The sequence below is a fragment of the Delphinus delphis genome, chromosome 3, assembly GCF_949987515.2.
Source record: "Delphinus delphis chromosome 3, mDelDel1.2, whole genome shotgun sequence".
Taxonomy (NCBI): Eukaryota; Metazoa; Chordata; class Mammalia; order Artiodactyla; family Delphinidae; genus Delphinus; species Delphinus delphis.
This window is the reverse complement of record NC_082685.1, coordinates 120,764,231-120,783,357: the sequence shown is the minus strand read 5'-3', so window position 1 is coordinate 120,783,357 and position 19,127 is coordinate 120,764,231. Positions and strand designations below refer to the sequence as shown.

The window sequence follows — 19,127 nt, the reverse complement described above, 5'->3', positions numbered from 1 at the left end:
ATTTCCACGTTTTGACTATAATGAATAAGGCTTCTTTGAATCTTTGTATACAAGTTTTTGCGTGGATATATATTTTCTTTTCTCTTGGGTATATACCTCAGAGTAGAATTGCTAGATTGTATGGTAACTTTATGTTTACCTGCCAGACAGTTTTCCAAAAGTGATTACACCATTTTATATTCCCTTCATACACTGCTGGAGATATTAAGTGCTACAGAAATTTAGAAAGGAGATATTTTCTGGCTACGAAGAACCGTGGATGCTTTAAGTGAAGGAAGCATTTAACCTGTATTTTGAAGTGTTTCAATTAGCAGAAATAGGAGAATTGAATGAAATGGAAGGAATAATGAGAGCAAAAGCATGGTATTTAGAAAATGTAGAAAAGAGCATGTTCCATCTGACTGAATATGTCAGGGGTTATAGTATATGAATAAAATTAGTAAGGTAGGTTGGATCCTGATTCTGAAGCCCTTAATACCTCTGCTAAGAAGTTTGGACTTGATGATCTACACTGTAGTCTTCAGGGAGCCACTGAAGACTTATTAGCAGAATTATCTACATTAAACATAATCATTGGAGAAAATGCAATATCCAGGGAGAAAGAGTAAGAAAGGAAAGAATATGAGCTAACTGCAGGAAGATTAATTGAGATGAGCAAAGGAAACAGAAAGGTGGGAGGAGATTTAGGAGACTACAGTTCCCAGAAGCCCAGGTGTAATATAATTTCATGAAGGAGAAGGCCTGGTCAGCAGTTTGAATGCTGCAGATGTCAAAGATTGAGACAGACCTCCTTGTCCTTTTATCTCATTCTTCGCATTCATTCTATCAATCAAGTCCTGTTAATTGCAAAATTTCTGTCAAATTCTTTTTTTCTTTACTATCCATCACTGCCATTGCAGGACAGATGTAGTCTTTTTTTCTTCAGGACTATCAGTATAGCTAGTTTCCTTTCTGCCAGTCTCTTTTTCTTTTCATACATCTTTAATACCAGAGTTACTATTTTAAAAGAATCTGATCTTGTGAGTTCCTGGCTTGTCAACTTTCAGTAATGACCAATACATACTTAATTGAGTTCATACTCAGAGCATAACCTTTTACTATCCGTTCCAGTCTGCCTTTTCTGTCTCCTGCCACTTATCTTAAGTTCCAGCTGCATGGAGCTGACTTGGCATACCTTTTCTTACTTCCATGCTTTCCCCTACTCAGAATGTCATTTCCCTCTTAACTCACCCTTCAAGACTAAATCCAATTTACATTCTCTCCCTAATCTACTTAGCAGTCTAAATCTGTTGTAGTGCAGTTTGGAACAGGGTTGGCAAACTATGGCCTATGGCCCAAATCCAGCCCACTGCCTCTTTTTGTGTGGCTTGCAAGCTAAGAACAGCTTTTACGTTATTGAATGGTTGAATAAAATTCAAAAGAGAAAGTATTTCGTGAAATGTGAAAAATTAGATAAAATTTAGTTTTACTGGCACACAGCCATGGTAGTTTGTTTACATATTGCCTGTGGCTACTCTTGTGCCACAGCAGCAGAATTGGTTGGTTGAAACAAGAGACTGTATGGCTTTCAAAGTGTAAAATATTTACTCTCTGGCCTTCTTACTGAAACAGTTTTCTGACTCCAGTCCATGTCTTATTATGGCACTCTTAAAGCACCTAGAAATCTTAGTATTTTTAATAGAACACCCTTTTAAGAGCTTTTATTTATTTTTATCATATTAACTAGGAATAATTTAACCTGTAGCAGATCTGATTTTATATACACTATATACAGTGTTAAAATTTTTCTATTAATATTTGTTGATGACAAGGTCTTTTTTGCGTGCTAACAGCACTCAATGGTAGATAGTCTGGGACAGTCTACCATTGGAACCCAGTGATACTTGAGGGAATAAATTTGAGGGTTAGGAATAGACTTTTTATTAGAGTACCTTCACTAAACTTGAGTTTTTCGATGGCAGGGATTGTGTTTTATTTACTCATTTTTGTTTCTCTGGCACTTGACATATTACCAGGTACATACCAATCATTAATACAGTTGGATTAAGGACTGCACAGAAAATTATACCTTAGGCACTTTGGTGTACTGTTAATAATTTCCATAGGTTTACAGCCATGTCTTGAAAAATTTAAGTCATATACTAGTTTTGTTCACTATTACCTTACAAAGGTTTTTTTTACCTGTTCTAAGTATTCGTTTCTCTGAAGTTCTTATGACTTAATATTTAAAGAAACCAAAATTGATTTTTGTAAATATTTTCTCTCTTTTTTCTTTAAATTAGGAATCTGAAGAACTTTCTTCTGATGAAGAGATGAAAATGGCAGAGATGCGACCACCATTAATTGAAACCTCTATTAACCAGCCCAAAGTGGTAGCACTTAGTAATAACAAAAAAGGTTAGGTGTTAAAGGAAAGCACTAAGAATAGAAATGGGCTGAATAAGTTTATACATTTTTTCAAATAAATTTCACTAAATGTCATTATGTTATTTAAAACACTTCTTAGAAACAATTTTTAAAACATGCCTTTCTAAAAGGTCTATTCCTTACCTCTCGTTTTTAAAGAAAAATCTTGATGGATCTTTTCTCTTCCCTCATTTGTGCAAGTTTACTTACATGTCATAGATTTTATAGGCAAATAAGCCTAGATTATGATTCCATCTCTACCACTTATTTGTTGTATGATCTTTGCGCTCCTTAGTTTTGTGTGTGTATATATTAGACATACAATAAGGCTAATGAAGGGTTTTGTGACTCTGAAATATATTGGATTAGTGCCCTCAGACCTAGCATAGTACCTGATGTATAACAGATGCTGCTTGTTACTTTATCTCTCCCAGTACTTCTTTTTAACATCCCCACCCCCACCCCCACCTGACATGGAATCTCAGACTCTTGGAAAGGAAAGAGAACTTGAAGAGTCTCTATCCCTTCCTTTTATCCTTCCCTCACTCCTCTCCACCAAATGTCTGAACATCTCTACATTATCTCCACTAGAGGTTTATCCAGCCTTTACCTTTATGGCATTAATGAAACTTACTATCAGGGTGGCCCTTTGGAGGATAGCTTGGGGTTTCATAATAATAATGGTACTGATATTTGTTACTAATTGTTAATTACTGTGCTAAATAGTATACATGTTATTATCTAATTGTCACAATTGCCCCATGATAAGGAGGTAGAAGAAGAAGAATATGTCTAGGAGAGAACTTAAGTGCCATATAGTTTAACAGTATTTTAAAAATTCAGAATCCAAAACCCAAATACCTTAAAGTTGAAGTTACAGAGCCCCATGTGCTACTGTTTTCAACTGTAAACACAATCCAGACTACTTGAACTGAGATATTTGGAACAGCAAAAAATTCATATAATCACCTATGACTACATGTCTGTATGTACTATTTCTATGATTTGGCTAGAATTGAGTTAGTTAAAAACAGCCTTTAGGGTTGTAAAGATATTTACAACAATCTATTTCTGTTTATATAGTTGTTACAAATCCATCTCACATATTGAGAGTTCACTATTCATATACAATTCTTTGAAATGATTTTAAAAAGTGGAAAACTGACCTTGTGAAAATTTCTGAATTTGTTTGGTGTTTGTTTTTTGGTTGATTGTGCTGCTCATTTTTATTATCAGAATAGATGAAAACAATTCCATACATGTATGAAATAATTTCTACCCCAGAAAAGTTTACCAAGGTTATGAACTGTACTATGTATTTCTTACTATTATGACTGTTTAAAACTAAAGATGTGTGGAAAAGCATATTCACTAAAACTAATTGATGGCCTTAAACATTGTGTGATATCATCTTGTCAGTAGTTTAAACTAAATCAAATTCTGGGTAACTAACATTGGTCATATTTTTTTAAAAAACTACAGGTATTACTAAAAACAAACTAATTGAAGGTATCACTATTTCTAAATTCTTTAATCTTTTTATGTATTAGGACTGAGTTTTCAGAGGTGAGCCTCTGGTTATCTTCTTAACCATATAATTCTTTACCTTATATATTGAACCAGGACAATATAAATGCCATATGTCATCACTGGAAATTCTTCTTGGCTTTATCAATAGCTTAAGGTTTTTTTTGTTTCAGATGATACAAAGGATACAGATTCTTTATCAGATGAAGTTACACACAATAGCAATCAGAATAACAGCAACTGTTCTTCTCCATCTCGGATGTCTGATTCAGTTTCTCTTAATACTGATAGTAGTCAAGATACCTCACTCTGCTCTCCAGTGAAACAAACTCATATTGGTATTAATTCCAAAATCAGGTTTGTGAACATCTTAACAAAATAATTTATTTGTACAATAAATAGAAGTGGTAAGGCAAAGAAATATATATTATTAAAACATAAAAGATTTTACAAATTAATATTATAGAAATGGTTCAGGCAGTGTATATGGTTTCTTCCCCACTTTACTACTAATTATTTAGCTTTTATACATTTCCATTTTAAATCAGTCTTTTAAATGGGGGAGAAAAGATTTAAAATATATTCTAATTCTCTTCATTAAAAGGTTGAACAGTTTTATAATATTTCTAGGTATTACAACATAAAGAGCCTGTTCGGAATAATTCAAATTAAAAGGGGTATTTTTAGAGTTAGAAATGCAGAGTCACTTTGGAGGTTATCATTAAAGGGTTCAATCAGATATTTCTGATTAGTGCTGTATTTTTGGTTTAGAGTTAAATTTGTAGGTCAAACTCACTGAAACAAGATTTACTTCCTACAGGCTTGAATTTGGGTGAATCTTAAAACAAATTTACTACTAGGGTTCTCAAGAAGTTTTGTTATCAAAGTGAGACTATATCATTTTACTTTCATGTTATTGTATCAGCTAGAGTGCTTAATAGAAAGATTTGGGTTACTACTGAATCTAAAGCTTATTGTATGGATATTGTTAACTAATTTTTAGAGTTAAATAGTTCTTAAATTCCAGGCATATTTAAGTCAAATTTTTCTATGCATTGATTTGCATTGCTTTAAAAGAAAGATGAATTTTATGTCTCAAATTGAGCTTAACTATTATGTAGTTGTAGTTATGATTAATCATTTATATCTATCCTCTGAATTTGAGGCTAAGATCAGTATGGTAAAATATTAATTTTAAAACCTCTTAGAGGTTAAGATAATGATTAATTTGTCAAATAGTAAAATTTTACTGATATTGTTGGGAAGTAGTTTAGTCTAAGTCATGTTTTTTGTAATGAAATAAAGGCTAAGAAAGGGATATAGCCACACCTTTTTTGTTGTATTTCTAGTAATATTTTTTGTTACCTAATGGGAAGATCAGTATTAAAGAATTTGTTGAAACGTAACTTGAATATTTACAAAGAGGACACAGATATGTTTTCATATCACCAAATAGAAATAAAATATCTTCTATAATTTTGGAATGGTACATTTTATAAATATTTGCCAAATACAGTGTAGTCACAGAAAAATGATTAGATTTAGTTTCTCTTTTGATCTTTCTTCATATTTTGTAGATCTTTGAGTGATTGTTTAGTTTTTTGTATAATTTCCTTATATATATTTGAATCTAATAATACCTACTTAGTTAATATGATTAACTGATCAATAATGTGAGGTTTCAGAACCATTTGTATAAATATTGTGTGCTTTTTACTTAACTATTCAACTTGCCTTTCCTCCATGTATGTGCCCATCTTTCAAGCATTTCATGTTTTAACACAGTCATGAAAAGATGCAGAAGTAGAAGAGAATTATTTCATTACATAATCACATTTTTCTTCATTGTTTAGCTCTATTAAACTATTGTGATAGAGTGATGATATTGATGAAAATTAATCTTATCTATGAATTTTAATTAGTATGCTTTACCTTGTCTCCATTTAATATAAATCTATATTATTTGACTGTTACAATAATATTTTTAAATTACATGCTTGATGATAAAGGCCTTTTATCTGTAACTCCCATCAATGCTCTTATCTTTATGTACCTACACATTAATTAATTAGTTGTTAATGTTCCCCATTACTAAGAAAACTGGGCTTTATGATGTTTGTGATAAAATTTTCTTTGTTTTAGGCAAGAAGATGAAAATTTTAACAGCCTTTTACAAAATGGAGATATTTTAAATCATTCAACAGAGGAAAAAACCGAGGTTCCTGATAAAAAAGATTTTAACTTACCTGAATATGATTTGAATATTGAAGAGCAATTAGTTCTTATTGAAAAAGGTGTTGACTCAACAGCCACATCTAATGAATCTCACAAATTAGACCATATCAATATGAATCTTAATAAACTTGTAACTAATGATACATTTCAACCAGAGATAGTGGAAAGATCAAAGACGGAGGACACAGTGCTTGAAACAGGCTTTTTAAGCAATAATGCTAAAGGAGAGGCTGAGCACTTGGATAATGGAAACAAGTATCCTACTCTTGAATGCATAAATAAGGTAAATGGACGTTCTGAGGGAACTCCACAGTCTCCTAGGAGGACTGAACCACATGACACCAGTTCTTCTGTTGATGCAGGTCTTTCCAAAAGCACTGAAGATCTCTCCCCTCAGAGAAGTGGGCCAATTGGATCTGTTGTGAAATCTCATAGCATAACTAATATGGAGACTGGCGGGCTAAAAATCTATGACATACTTAGTGATAATGGACCTCAGCAGCCAAGTGCAACAGTTAAAGTAACATCTACTATTGATGGAAAAAACATAGTCAGGAGCAAGTCAGCTACGCTTTTGTATGATCAACCATTGCAAGTATTTACTGGTTCTTCTTCATCTTCTGATTTAATAGCAGGTACAAAGGCAGTTTTCAAGTTTGATTCAAATTATAATCCTGAAGAACCAAATATAATAAGAGGCCCCACAACAAGTGGCCCACAGTCCACGCCTCAAATATGTGGTCCTCCACAGTATAATATCCAGTACAGTAGCAGTGCTACAGTCAAGGACACTTTGTGGCACTCCAAACAAAATCCCCAAGTAGACCATGTCAATTTTCCTCTGCAGCGCTTTCCTAGATCAGAGAGTACAGAAAATCACAGTTATGCTAAACATTCTGCCAATATGAATTTCTCTAATCATAACAATGTTCGAGCTAATACTGGATACCATTTACATCAGAGACTTGGTCCAGGAAGACATGGGGAAATGTGGGCCATCTCACCAAATGACCGACTCATTCCTGGAGCATCGCGAACTACGATTCAGCGACAGAGTAGTGTGTCCTCTACAGCCTCTGTAAATCTTGGTGAGCCAGGTCCCACGAGGCGGGCCCAAGTTCCTGAAGGAGATTATTTATCATACAGAGAGTTACATTCAGTGGGAAGAACTCCTCCAATAATGTCAGGATCACAGAGACCTCTTTCTGCACGAACATACAGCATTGATGGTCCAAATGCATCAAGGCCTCAGAGTGCTCGACCCTCTGTTAGTGAAATACCAGAGAGAACTATGTCAGTTAGTGATTTCAATTATTCACGGACTAGTCCTTCAAAAAGACCAAATGCAAGGGTTGGTTCTGAACATTCATTATTAGATCCTCCAGGAAAAAGTAAAGTTCCTCACGATTGGCGAGAACAAGTACTACGACACATTGAGGCCAAAAAGTTAGAAAAGGTAATTAAACATGAATTTTTCAATCTCCTATTTATGAATTTACTAATTTTCCTTTAAAATATTTGGCAGTCTTTGTTGATGAACCAAGATACTCTGAATTATTGAATATATACCTATATTCTAGAAGTTTTTCTTTGGTAGTGAGATTAGAGGTCCAAGTTTAGACTTAGCCAGTCTCAAAACAGTTGGGATGTCAATATAAACTTCTTTCCCTTCTCTTACTCCTTAGTGTTTTCTAATGGGCTTACCTTCATTTTATATATTTAGCTGTGTATCTTGTTTAGATTGTGTCATACTACAAATAATACACATATATACATGTTTACCTCTTATTTTCTGGCTTCCTGCTCTCTATTAATAATTAATTATGTAAATATGTTTACAGAAATATCAATTTACCATATAGTTAACAGAATAACAAGAAATGTATTGTAAATGTATATCTTTCACCTAAGATTTTTTTCCCCAGTTCATGTTGTATGACTAACACTGTCACTGACTCAGATGGCTTCTGGCATGGCATTTACTCTTGACTTTCCTGAATTGCATTTCTGACCTATTTGAACTCAGGTGTCTGTGGCTCTAGTGTAGTGTAATGTAGTTTGGAAATAAGCTCATGTTCAGTTTATAACCTTATGTATAGATATTCCTTTTTTGACAGGAGATAAAATTTTTTTTAATTATGCTTAAGACTGATACTTTGGGGCAGTTCCATGGCCCAAGTATATAAGGCATATTCGTTCTTCAAGATTTAGCTTCATATCTCTCAGTGGATTTTACCCAAGGATTGTTTTAACTTTGTTTATTGATATAAGATATTTTTAAAAACAGCTGAGCGTATACAACCTCAATCATTATTTTTTAAAATTCTTTAAGGTTTTCAGAAATTAGTGTCTAAAATGTGATTAATACCTTATGTCAATTCACATTGAACCTCTGTCTGTAATTGTTAGCTCTTTTTAATTCTGTTCTTAGCTTTAAATAGCTGAGCATCTATAGCATTAGGCGACTTTGTTGTCAGCTCTCCATTTTGTTTCGGCTGTAATTCTCTACATACTGTTGAGGCTCTTTAAATTTGTGTGCCTTATCTATGGAATTTGGAAAATTCTTAAGCAAAGGGTAACATAACTTTTATAAATAAATTTCTGGTGATAGTGTGGAACTGGATTTGAGGAGGAAGAGGCTGTAGTCAAATTGATTGAGTTATGAGGCTGTCTAATGGTCCAGAAAATAAATGGAATGAAAAATATATCAGTGGAATTGAGGCAAAGGAACAAATTCAAGAGGCAATTCTGAAATAGATTATAAGAGTTTACTTCTGATGGGAATATTCCTGTAATCATTCATTGAGGAAAAGGGATTAAGCTTGAGATTGGTATCTTGAATAACTGTTTTTTGGGACTGCTGTTAACTGGATATTGAAGAGGAATAGCAGGTTTGGAGGAAGAGATGAGTTTGGTTATCATTATATTTTTAGTTGGCATCTCAGATGGCTATTCTCCACTACTTTCCTGTCTGACACAGACACACCTGGACTTTAGTAAATAGGAAGCAAGTAGCAGCCATCTCATTGTTCACTGTATCTCTCTAAATTCTAAACCTCATGTTTAGAATTTACCGTATGATTGCTTAGAGAATGCATGACAGTAGTTTCCCTGTTGTGCTTACTGGTAATTTATAGGTGAGAATCAATTCAGTGAAATTAGGAAAAGCCGTTTGAGGACACAGGGCAACAAGATTTAGACTGTGATGGAAGATCTCTATTTGCTCCTCTGCATCTCCTCCTCTCTCCCTTAAACATAATTCTAATGGTGTGGTAGACATTTGAAAATTTTCCTCAGGGGATTTCACAATGCCTGCCGTACCTCTAGAGGAAGAGTTGCTACTTTGCCCAGCTGAGGAGTTTAGTAGTAACACACAAAGAAATAAGTTATTGAAGCTTACTTGGTTTTTTTTAACCTTGTAGTAGTAACCCCTCCTTCCCAACCGCTGCAGCAAACTGTACCTGGAACACAAATGTATAAAATAAATCCCACCTCAGAAATCTCAAGACTTATTTAATTAAACTAATCAACAGAGATTGAAAAGGAATAAAAATTTATTTCAAAATTAAAATTATTTCTAATATATCAGCATTTGCCAATATTCCTTATTATATTAAAAACTGATAAGCACTCAACCAGAATATGATTAACAAAGCATGATGATTTCCATGTTCACTTGCTATTATACAGCTATTAGCATGTAGTGAAAAACAGTGCCCAGGACGTTTGCCCAGCACTTAATTGAGCTTTGCACAATGTGTTGATGTGTTGTGACAGAGTGCAGTTTTATGTGGCTGTCTCTGTACAAGCCTGAATTCAAAGTCAGACCTATTCCAAACTTTAGCCTTTTTAATCAGTGAAATATTTACAAATATTTGTATGTTCAAAGATGACAGCAAAGGCTTTGTTCCAAGATCAACATATTATTAAAAAGGGTCAATCAGACCACTCTAGTTGACACGTTAAAACTGTGTGTAACACGTGAGGGTGTGTTGCTGAAATGTTTCTCTGTGTATGTGGTTATGTGTATAATTTATTTTTACATTCTAATGAGGTGTTTGGGGAACCTCTGAACTGCCTCTGCCAAATTCTTATTCTTTGTGAGATGGTTTGGGAAAGTACAGGCCTGGTCTGTTAAATTCAGCTTTTTCTTTAGTCTTTACTTCAGAATCCACAAAATAACTAAATGTGTACATTGTAATTTTACAGATTCTTTTCATTCTGGAATGTCATGTTAATGTTTCTTGGTATTAGAGATCAACTTCATAATCTGGAGAAAATCTGTATTTTCTAAGAGTAATACAGAAATGCTTATTATATATGTCATAACATATATATAAATGCTTGTACATGTCATAACAAGTATTTGTGGATTTGTGCATTTCTTACTAATAAGTCATGCCCAAAATATGGTTTCTCTCGGTTTGACCATCAGACCCTTAAAGTTTAGGGACATGACTAAAAGCATCCACGTGTGAAAGAACAGTAGTTAACTCTGCGAATAAGCAAGCAGGAACAATGAGAATCAGGCAGTGCTTTTATTGAAGTACATTTCTCAGGCAGCTCTGGGATTGGCAATTAGGCATTTATAGTAAACTCAGTCGTGGAAGGATTCCATCAGTGAAACTTGAAGGGTTCTTCAAGTTTAAGCAGCAAAGTCACTACTAACTACTAAAATATAATAATCTTTAATACCTATGTATTTGAATGGGAAAAAAAGTTTTACATGTGCATTTTCTAGATTTATTGAAATTTTTTTCCTGGTAATTGTAAAGCAGTAGGAGCCTTTTAAATGTTATATCCTAAAACTCTGTGTGTATGCTAAACTTTTCTCTGATGTTAAGACATTTTCCTAAATGTGGAAGATAATTTTTATTAGAAATTGCAATAGCCAAGAGCCAGGTATATTTTTTTGCAAATATATTTTGTGCTGTATTATGTATGTCTAAACTCTCCATTTACTTAATAAGACAGAATTAATTTCTATAAAATGAAGCAGACTCTCTAGAAACCCATTTTGACTTAGAAATAACTGAATGTTGGTAAAGTTTATCTTTATAAAGAAACTAGTTTGTGTTCTGTGTGTAACTATATACATACAGGTATATCTGGGTATAACATCAATTCCTATCTTCCGACAACCTTCTAGTAAAATATGTTAGGAGTAAAAGAAATAATCGCATTATAAAAGCAGATGTATGTTTGCACTTTCTTTTTTGGTGTTTAAACATGTGAATGGTTGGGTTTACATATAATTATGTGTGTACATGTATGTTTTCATGTAAATATATGGTAAATAGTGCCAATTTCTTTCAGTGGCACTGAAAATTCAGTGTTGCCTGATATTTCTGCGTGGTATTGGGGTTACTTGTATATATGTCTATGTACATAACATGTCTTGTGAATTTTGCATGCTACACTAATCTCTGTTAAATCTATCCCCTCTTTATTCAGAGCATGCTGTCAAGGTCCTTTAATTCCAATTTTACTGCTGTAAGCCACTGTCACTATGGCAGCTCTAGGGATCTGCATGGCAGCCAAGGCAGTCTTGCCTTGAGTATTGCAGACGGAAGAGATTCTGGTGGGCACATTTTTCGAGTGAGTACCTGTAGTAGATCAGTACCTTTAGTACATAGAAGAGGAAGAAACCCCACATTTTGATGTTTTAACAATTCTAGAAAATAAATTTGTGCTGTGGGTTAAATATCTTGTTTACCTCCCAGTTCTTCCATGGCTTAGTTCTAAAACTCTGCAAAACTGATTTAGTTTTTATCTCTTACGTTTCTGTGGTCATAACTAAGGATGTAGTCAGCTCTTATATAAAAAGGGGTGAGCGATAGGAATCTAAGAGGTTTTTTAAAAAATTATTTTTCTTCGCAGTGCTTTCTCTTAAAATTAGCTTCCTTTCCCTAACTCAAGGTTTTAAGGCTATGCCATGTGTAATACAAAGAGGGGTTGTGGGAAAGAATAATTTTCACTTTAGTGATTGAGGGTTGGCAAATAAATACTTGGAACTAAGTTTAATCATAATTTGCAGAATATGATTAAATGTGAGCCTGGAGAAATTGCATTAAGTACCAGTGAAAAGGCAAAACCCAAATCCGTTATTACCCACGTAATCGTTAGTGGGGAAGAAGAAAGGTTTATTCTTTTAATGAAAGTTAAGGGTAGGGGATAAGAATGACAGAAACGGAGAAAGAACAGAAAAACTCTGTGTGGCTGTTTTAAGATTTTTCTTTCCGTGACAACTTGAGGTGGTAGCATGGCCTCTAAGTAAATGTTTCCTCTGCCCCTCTTCCTCCATCCTGAAAAGACCTTTCTCCCGTTGTAAAGCTGCATTCTCTCCCCCATAATTTTATTTCCATAGTGACCCTGCTTCTGGGTCCTTTGCTTTTTCCTGAGTGTCTCCTTCCCCACCACCCCCAATCTCCTACTACTTTTTAATATACTCCTGGCTTAACTCCGTTCTAGGATAGGAGCAGTATCCTCGATTCACTTTGTTCTGGCTGCCTTACCCATCTTGCTTTGCCTTCTGTCACCTGCCACCACCTGGTTTCTGTGTTACATAATAGTGGCAACAATCGTTTTGTAACTTAGCAGTTTGAAACAGAGAGGAGATGATGGCAAGTAAGCCCTGCATTTCTGGCACTCATTCCAGCTGAAGCCATGGGGTAAAAACCAGGGGCTTTTATTAACTCAGGGATAATCTTTATAGTCATGTGGAACAATTGTTCTTTACAAATTCTTGAACAGTAATATCTTTTGCTTGTTTTTATTCAAGTCAGAGTCTTTGAGTCTGTTGCGTTTATTAACTTTTTCATCCATAATGCACTTGTTCATTTAAAGACATAGTCGTACATTCACACTTGAGTTTAAACTTCAAGCTGTGAGCTGAGTTGATTATTATGCATTCTGAAAGCACATCTCAAAAACGGAAAAGGAAAATAAAGTATTCATTGTATAAATAAACAAAATTAGATCAAACTACATCTAAAAATGCTAAGCCATGGTTTGAACTAGCAACAAACTGCACATGATAGCTTTGTTGCAGATATGGTTCCTAAGACTAAATTATAAACCCTTAGATTTACATGTATCCTATGGCATATCATAATGAACTGGATATTTTTCAACATGATGATATAGTTTGCGTATATGTGTTGCCAGCCATACACTGTTTTGAAGGTAACAGTACTGCTATTTATCACAGTCTCTGTAGTTTTCTAAAATATAGCTAGGTGTGTTTAGAACTAAATTAAGATGAAAAATAAGCATCTTGCCTCCCAGCATATTTATAAGAAATATTCAGAGATAATGAGATATTGAGTCTGTTTTTTCTCTAAAGGTATCAGTGAAATAAACTATAAGGATGTTATTTGATATATAAAAATATGAACTCTAATAAAATTTAAAAGCATTTCATCAGAGCAGTGCTTTTGAAAATATTGAGCTAATATTAGTATGATACAATTAGGCTAAAGCAAGTTTTATAAGACTGTATGTTTATTGATATTGCTCATCATTAATAAGGAAATCCTGGGTGATACTGTGCTGTTAAAAAAAACAGCAGTTAATTTTTTTACCAAAAAACTTTTTGCTGTGCTCAACAGGAGTGCATATATTTTAGTTTCTCTTAAAATTTGGGTAATAACTTGGATTAATAACTAAATTTATTGCTCAAAGTGTTAAAAGCTAGGTATTACTGTAAATAAAACTAAAAGTATTATAAAGGAATATCTTAACAGTATATGTTCGTATGTACTTTCCACACATTATAAGAACAAACATTTTGCCATGTAACTTTGAAAGACTGTTAAAGGTACTAATATTTTTTCCAGTTTTATTGCGATATAACTGATATATAACATTATATTAGTTCAAGGTATATGTAATGATGGTTTGATATATGTATGTATTACAAAGTGATTACCACAATAATAAATAAATAAATATAGTTAACACCCATTATAAAGGTGCTAATATCGATGGTAGTTATGATGGTAATGTTTGATTTGGTTCTTCATCTTTCCATTGTCTAGCAGTATCTCCTCTCAAGTGTCATCATCATTTTGGTTTCACATCTTAAAGATCATTATTTGTTTATTTTTTATTTCCCCCTCATTTGAAGCATCCCCAGACATCCTGTGCAGGAGATCCTTGTCAAGATGATATATTCATTTCAGGACAGCAGAACTACCCGTCAGCTACACTTAGTCACAAAGATGTTCTTCCAGACAGCTTGATGAAAGTAGGTGCTCAGGGAATGAAGTAGTATCTGTGAGCTTATTGTGTTTTACAGCTTTCGAACTAAGAAATATCATATATGCTTTAACGCTGAAAATGCTTTTTTGAGGGCCTTCACCTCTTGATTAGTAAGGGTTTTTTTTTAATAATTGAGAAATATGAAATGAAATTTCACTCTGCTGTTTCTTAGTTTATTCCATGATTTCTTCCACACTGAAGAATCATTTTGTTATTTTTGGATTTCTGTAGTATCTCCTACTTTTTGGCATTCCTGATAGTAAAACTGTTTGGAGAGTTAAATATGAACCCGTCTTAAATTCTTCATTGGAGGATGAAGGCATTTTAACATACTTTAAATGTAATTAGAAATCACCTTGAAAGACTTTTGTATATGGTAGAATAGATGATGGTTGTATTCTTACTACTTTTATAACTAAAGCATCACTCATTTAGAGAGTTTACTTTTTTGTCACCAATGCTGGATAGATAATTCTTTTCTTTAGTATTTTCCTCAGCTGTTCTTCATCTTAACTAAGCCCATATCCCTAGTATAACCAGTTATAATTGTGAAGCATAGTTATGTATTATATAAACTTCTACATTGTTCTTGAGAGTAGGAATCCAGCCATGTAAGTTTGTACGTATTTATTTATTTTACCCTTTTTTGTTGTTTTTCTTTTAATTGCTGTCGAGTTTCTTTTTCTGCTATCCAATTTCTTTTTTCTTTTTAATATCCATTTTCTGGTTTGGGTTACTGAGTTTGTTTTATGCTTTTTATTCTCCTGAGTTATCTGCTAATCATAGCTTAGTATATTCCATGGCTATGTTTAACACTGATGTAGAATGTGTTCTACACATTCAGGTATGTCTAATTTCTAGGTGTCAGGGAGTCTTAAGAATGGGTCAGAAGTAGTTACTGTCTGGAGTATTCTCCCCAGGAGAAAGGTATTAAATCTGCATGTAGGAATAAATTGTGCTAACATAAGTGCTGTCTACAGAGTTATGCAAAAATAATAAAATAATTGCACAACTATTTAAGTACTCCTAGGAGGATTAATTGCTTCAAATCTACAGTGATCAAGTGGGAAACAACCACAATATTTTTAAAAAAGAGATAATATAGCACCTCTTCTCTCCAACCAACATAAAATTTGTGAGAGAATAATATCTTTGTGCCCTGTCATGAAACACTCATGTATATTCCCAGGCCTCAGAATTAACTAAGTTCTCAAGTATAATACAGTCAAAAAGAGAACTTTTTTTTAAAGTAAAAATATTATTCACCAAAACCAAACTTTGTATTCCTCAGCAAGATGAACATAAGAAGATAATACATAGTTCTGAAACTATTGCCATAATGTTTTCCCAAACTTTTTTACTTTGGATAATTTTAGGGAAATGGGACGCAAATCATCACAGTTTTTCTCTAATTTCCTTGTGGGTTAATAGTTAACAATGAAGTTTTAAATGACTGAATCGCTTAAATGTACTTATTTCTTCTTCTACACAAAAATTTCTTTATATGCAAATATTTGTAATGTAAATATAACCTCTTATTTTTCAGATAGATTCCTCACATTAACAGAAGTAAGCTATTATCACATTTCCATAAAGGTTATTTTTAAATCTAAAAAACAAGAGACTTTAAGACAAAGATATTTCTTTAACAGCAACAGAATAATATGGAGTTTTTGTTTAGCTTGTGAAAAAAGCAAAATAAAATGTCATGGTTTAATTTTTGTGGTTAACATTCTATGGAATTAATACTTAGAGAGTTTAAAAATTCCTAACTTGATACACACACACACACACACACACACAAGGAATAAATCAATTTTCTACTGCATAGCTAGATTGGCTTTTTAATTCTGGAGAGGAAAGAATAGAGGTAGAAGAATATACTCAGATTATGAAAAACTTCTACCACAAAACTACTTACACTTTCATTCTAAAGAAAAGCATCAGCAAATGCATATTTTGAGTGTATGTGAGAGATTAAGTATAGTATAGGAAGAGATGCCCTTTTAATGGGCTTACTTAAATGTTAAAATTTGACATACTGTTTACCATTTTAACATTGGGTTAAGCTTACAGAAAAGCAAATAATTTTAAATGTAGATATGATGTACTTTAATTTGAAACTTTTGAAGAGTGAATCTATCAGCGAGCACTCAGACAAGCTTAGAATTAAGACATTAACAGTTTTTTTTCTTTTAAAAGTGTAAAATTAGAAAAAATGGCACACATGGCGTGATACTGTGTGATTTAGAATGTTAAACTCTAGTGCTTTTGTATTGCTCCAAGAAGAACATCCAAATATTTGTAACAAGGCATTATTATTGGTCATTTTAAGAGACTTCATGTTTTTCTTAGATGCCTTTGAGTAATGGACAGATGGGCCAGCCTCTCAGGCCTCAGGCAAATTATAGTCAAATACATCACCCCCTTCCTCAGGCATCTGTGGCAAGGCATCCCTCTAGAGAACAACTAATTGATTACTTGATGCTGAAAGTGGCCCACCAGCCTCCATACACACAGCCCCATTGTTCTCCTAGACAAGGCCATGAACTGGCAAGGCAAGAGGTAAGAATGATCAAGAATATTTGGAATATGAGACTAAGCTTTTAATGTATTTTATAGGTTATTTAATTATAGCAATAAATCCATACAGAATTTTAACATAGTTTTTACTGTTTTGTTTAATGGCTTGGTTTCATGTTAAGTTTATAAGGTATTAAACTTTGTGGTTTAACTTGACAGTATGATCCCCCCTGTTCTGATAAATTGATATAGGATAGTATTGAGGGCATGATTTTTTTTTTTCCTAAGGTGGTTGTATTTCCAAAACTGGTTGATGATGATACTCCAGTAATCGGACCTTCTTCAGGAATAAAAATAGTAGACCGTTAAACTTGAATGGCATATTATAGTTTGCTAATTGTTATTTGATAGTTAGCTTTTGAAACTGGCCTATAGTCTCCAGACTACTTTGAGAATTAAATCTTACAAAGTACTTAAAAAGTCAACAGTTATATATTCATATATTTTGATAGTTTATTAATAAAATATTATTATTAGAAACTTAGAGAACAAATGCTTCATTTTGTTTTGGTCTCTGGGGAAAGGGAGTGTTTTATAACAAAAATTTAGTTCTTGCATCTTTTTCTATAGCTTGGTTGTAAAAAATAGTATTGATTGATCATCAATCCCAACTCCTTTGAAGCATATAAACAGATTTAGGAAATGAGTTAATATCCAACAACCACCCAGGGATCTTTTAGATGTCTTATGAAACATCCAGTAGTCAGAAATACTATGTAATTTAGATGTTCTACAAATGGAAACTGATAATAAAATACATGTTTTGTGTGTATGCTCTATGTCATTAAAGTCCGTGCTGTCCAAAATATATAAAGTCAACATTAATTTGTTGCATATCCTCATAAGATAGCAATAGGTTAATTTAGGAGCTATGCTTTATAATCCCAGCTGTGCCTTTAACTCACTAACTCATTAACATAATATTTCACATTGTAGTTTCATTTCATCTGCCCAAATATTTATTTTAGTTGAATTCTTACATATTTATGTTTTCTTGAACTTAATTTACCAGTGTGGTTATTATTGTATTATAGCTTTTTCTGATATTAGTAATAAATTTATTTCCATATTAACTCAGATTCGAGTGAGAGTTGACAAGGATCCAGAACTTGGATTTAGCATATCAGGAGGGGTTGGGGGAAGAGGAAACCCATTCAGACCTGATGACGATGTGAGTTTTGTTTATATATCCTTGAAATGCTCATTAATTTTTATTCACTAAATTAGTACCTTTTATGTATAAGTAAAAATCTAACATATTTATATAGATATAGACAGACATCACCTTGTGATTTCCCTCTGTATTGTTCAGCTTTTTGTTTTGAAATGTGATCAGCTCAAATTGTTTAAGGGCTACAAATTTAACCAAAAATTTTTAATGTTCATTATATTGTGAAGTGATTTTTTAATTGTTAATACTTTTCTTCACATCTATAGAATAACTTTTTTATCACTTTAATAAAAATCACTAAAGTAAGAATTACCAGAAGCACAAATAACATAGCGTGGTCACAATATTATTCAGAGGAGACAGGGAGAAAACTTGCACCACAATTCAAATATTTGCATACTATTAAAAAAAAGATTGCTCCTTGGTACTGTTTTATTTATGCATCAAATAATTATCAAATTCCATCAAATAATTATCTTTTTTGTTGTTATTAAAGGGTATATTTGTAACAAGGGTACAGCCTGAAGGGCCAGCATCAAAATTACTGCAACCAGGTGATAAAATTATTCAGGTAACTAAGATACATTTTTTTTATTACTTTTTGTTTTATAACATCTGCCTTCCTCATCAAGGGCTTATTAAATGCCAGATTTGAAAGTAAGCATTTTATGAAGATATCTTCAAATACTTGTGGATGAAAACAGTGGCGTTTCTTATAGGCTACTCTCCAGTGCTTTCATAGCTTAAAATATTTCCACCTTGTACCTTGGAAGATCATACTGATATTTTTAAATAAACCTTAGCATTTTTTGGAATATATCTTAGCCTTTTGTTTAAGTTTACGAATGTTAACTTCTTCTAAAATAAGATGATGAAAGAATCTCCTCTGTGTGTTACGAGAATTAAAGGATTTAATTCACAAGAAGCACTTAGAACTGTGTGT

The 19,127-nt window shown here is 33.0% G+C and overlaps 1 protein-coding gene across 10 annotated transcripts in view; it reads left to right on the top strand.

Moving 5' to 3' along the window:
* ERBIN (erbb2 interacting protein) overlaps positions 1 to 19,127 on the top strand; it is a 109,579-nt gene that overhangs the window by 86,116 nt on the left and 4,336 nt on the right. For 3 of the 10 annotated variants that reach the window (XM_060009405.1, XM_060009403.1, XM_060009404.1), the window contains 8 exons: positions 2,283 to 2,397; positions 4,107 to 4,290; positions 6,076 to 7,624; positions 11,623 to 11,766; positions 14,297 to 14,416; positions 16,786 to 16,995; positions 18,092 to 18,184; positions 18,681 to 18,755. In XM_060009405.1, coding sequence (XP_059865388.1) covers positions 2,283 to 2,397; positions 4,107 to 4,290; positions 6,076 to 7,624; positions 11,623 to 11,766; positions 14,297 to 14,416; positions 16,786 to 16,995; positions 18,092 to 18,184; positions 18,681 to 18,755 — 2,490 coding nt within the window. Of the gene's footprint in view, positions 1 to 2,282; positions 2,398 to 4,106; positions 4,291 to 6,075; positions 7,625 to 11,622; positions 11,767 to 14,296; positions 14,417 to 16,765; positions 16,996 to 18,091; positions 18,185 to 18,680; positions 18,756 to 19,127 lie in introns of those variants that run through there. The other 7 variants (XM_060009409.1, XM_060009408.1, XM_060009406.1 and 4 more) reach the window with 6 other exon arrangements.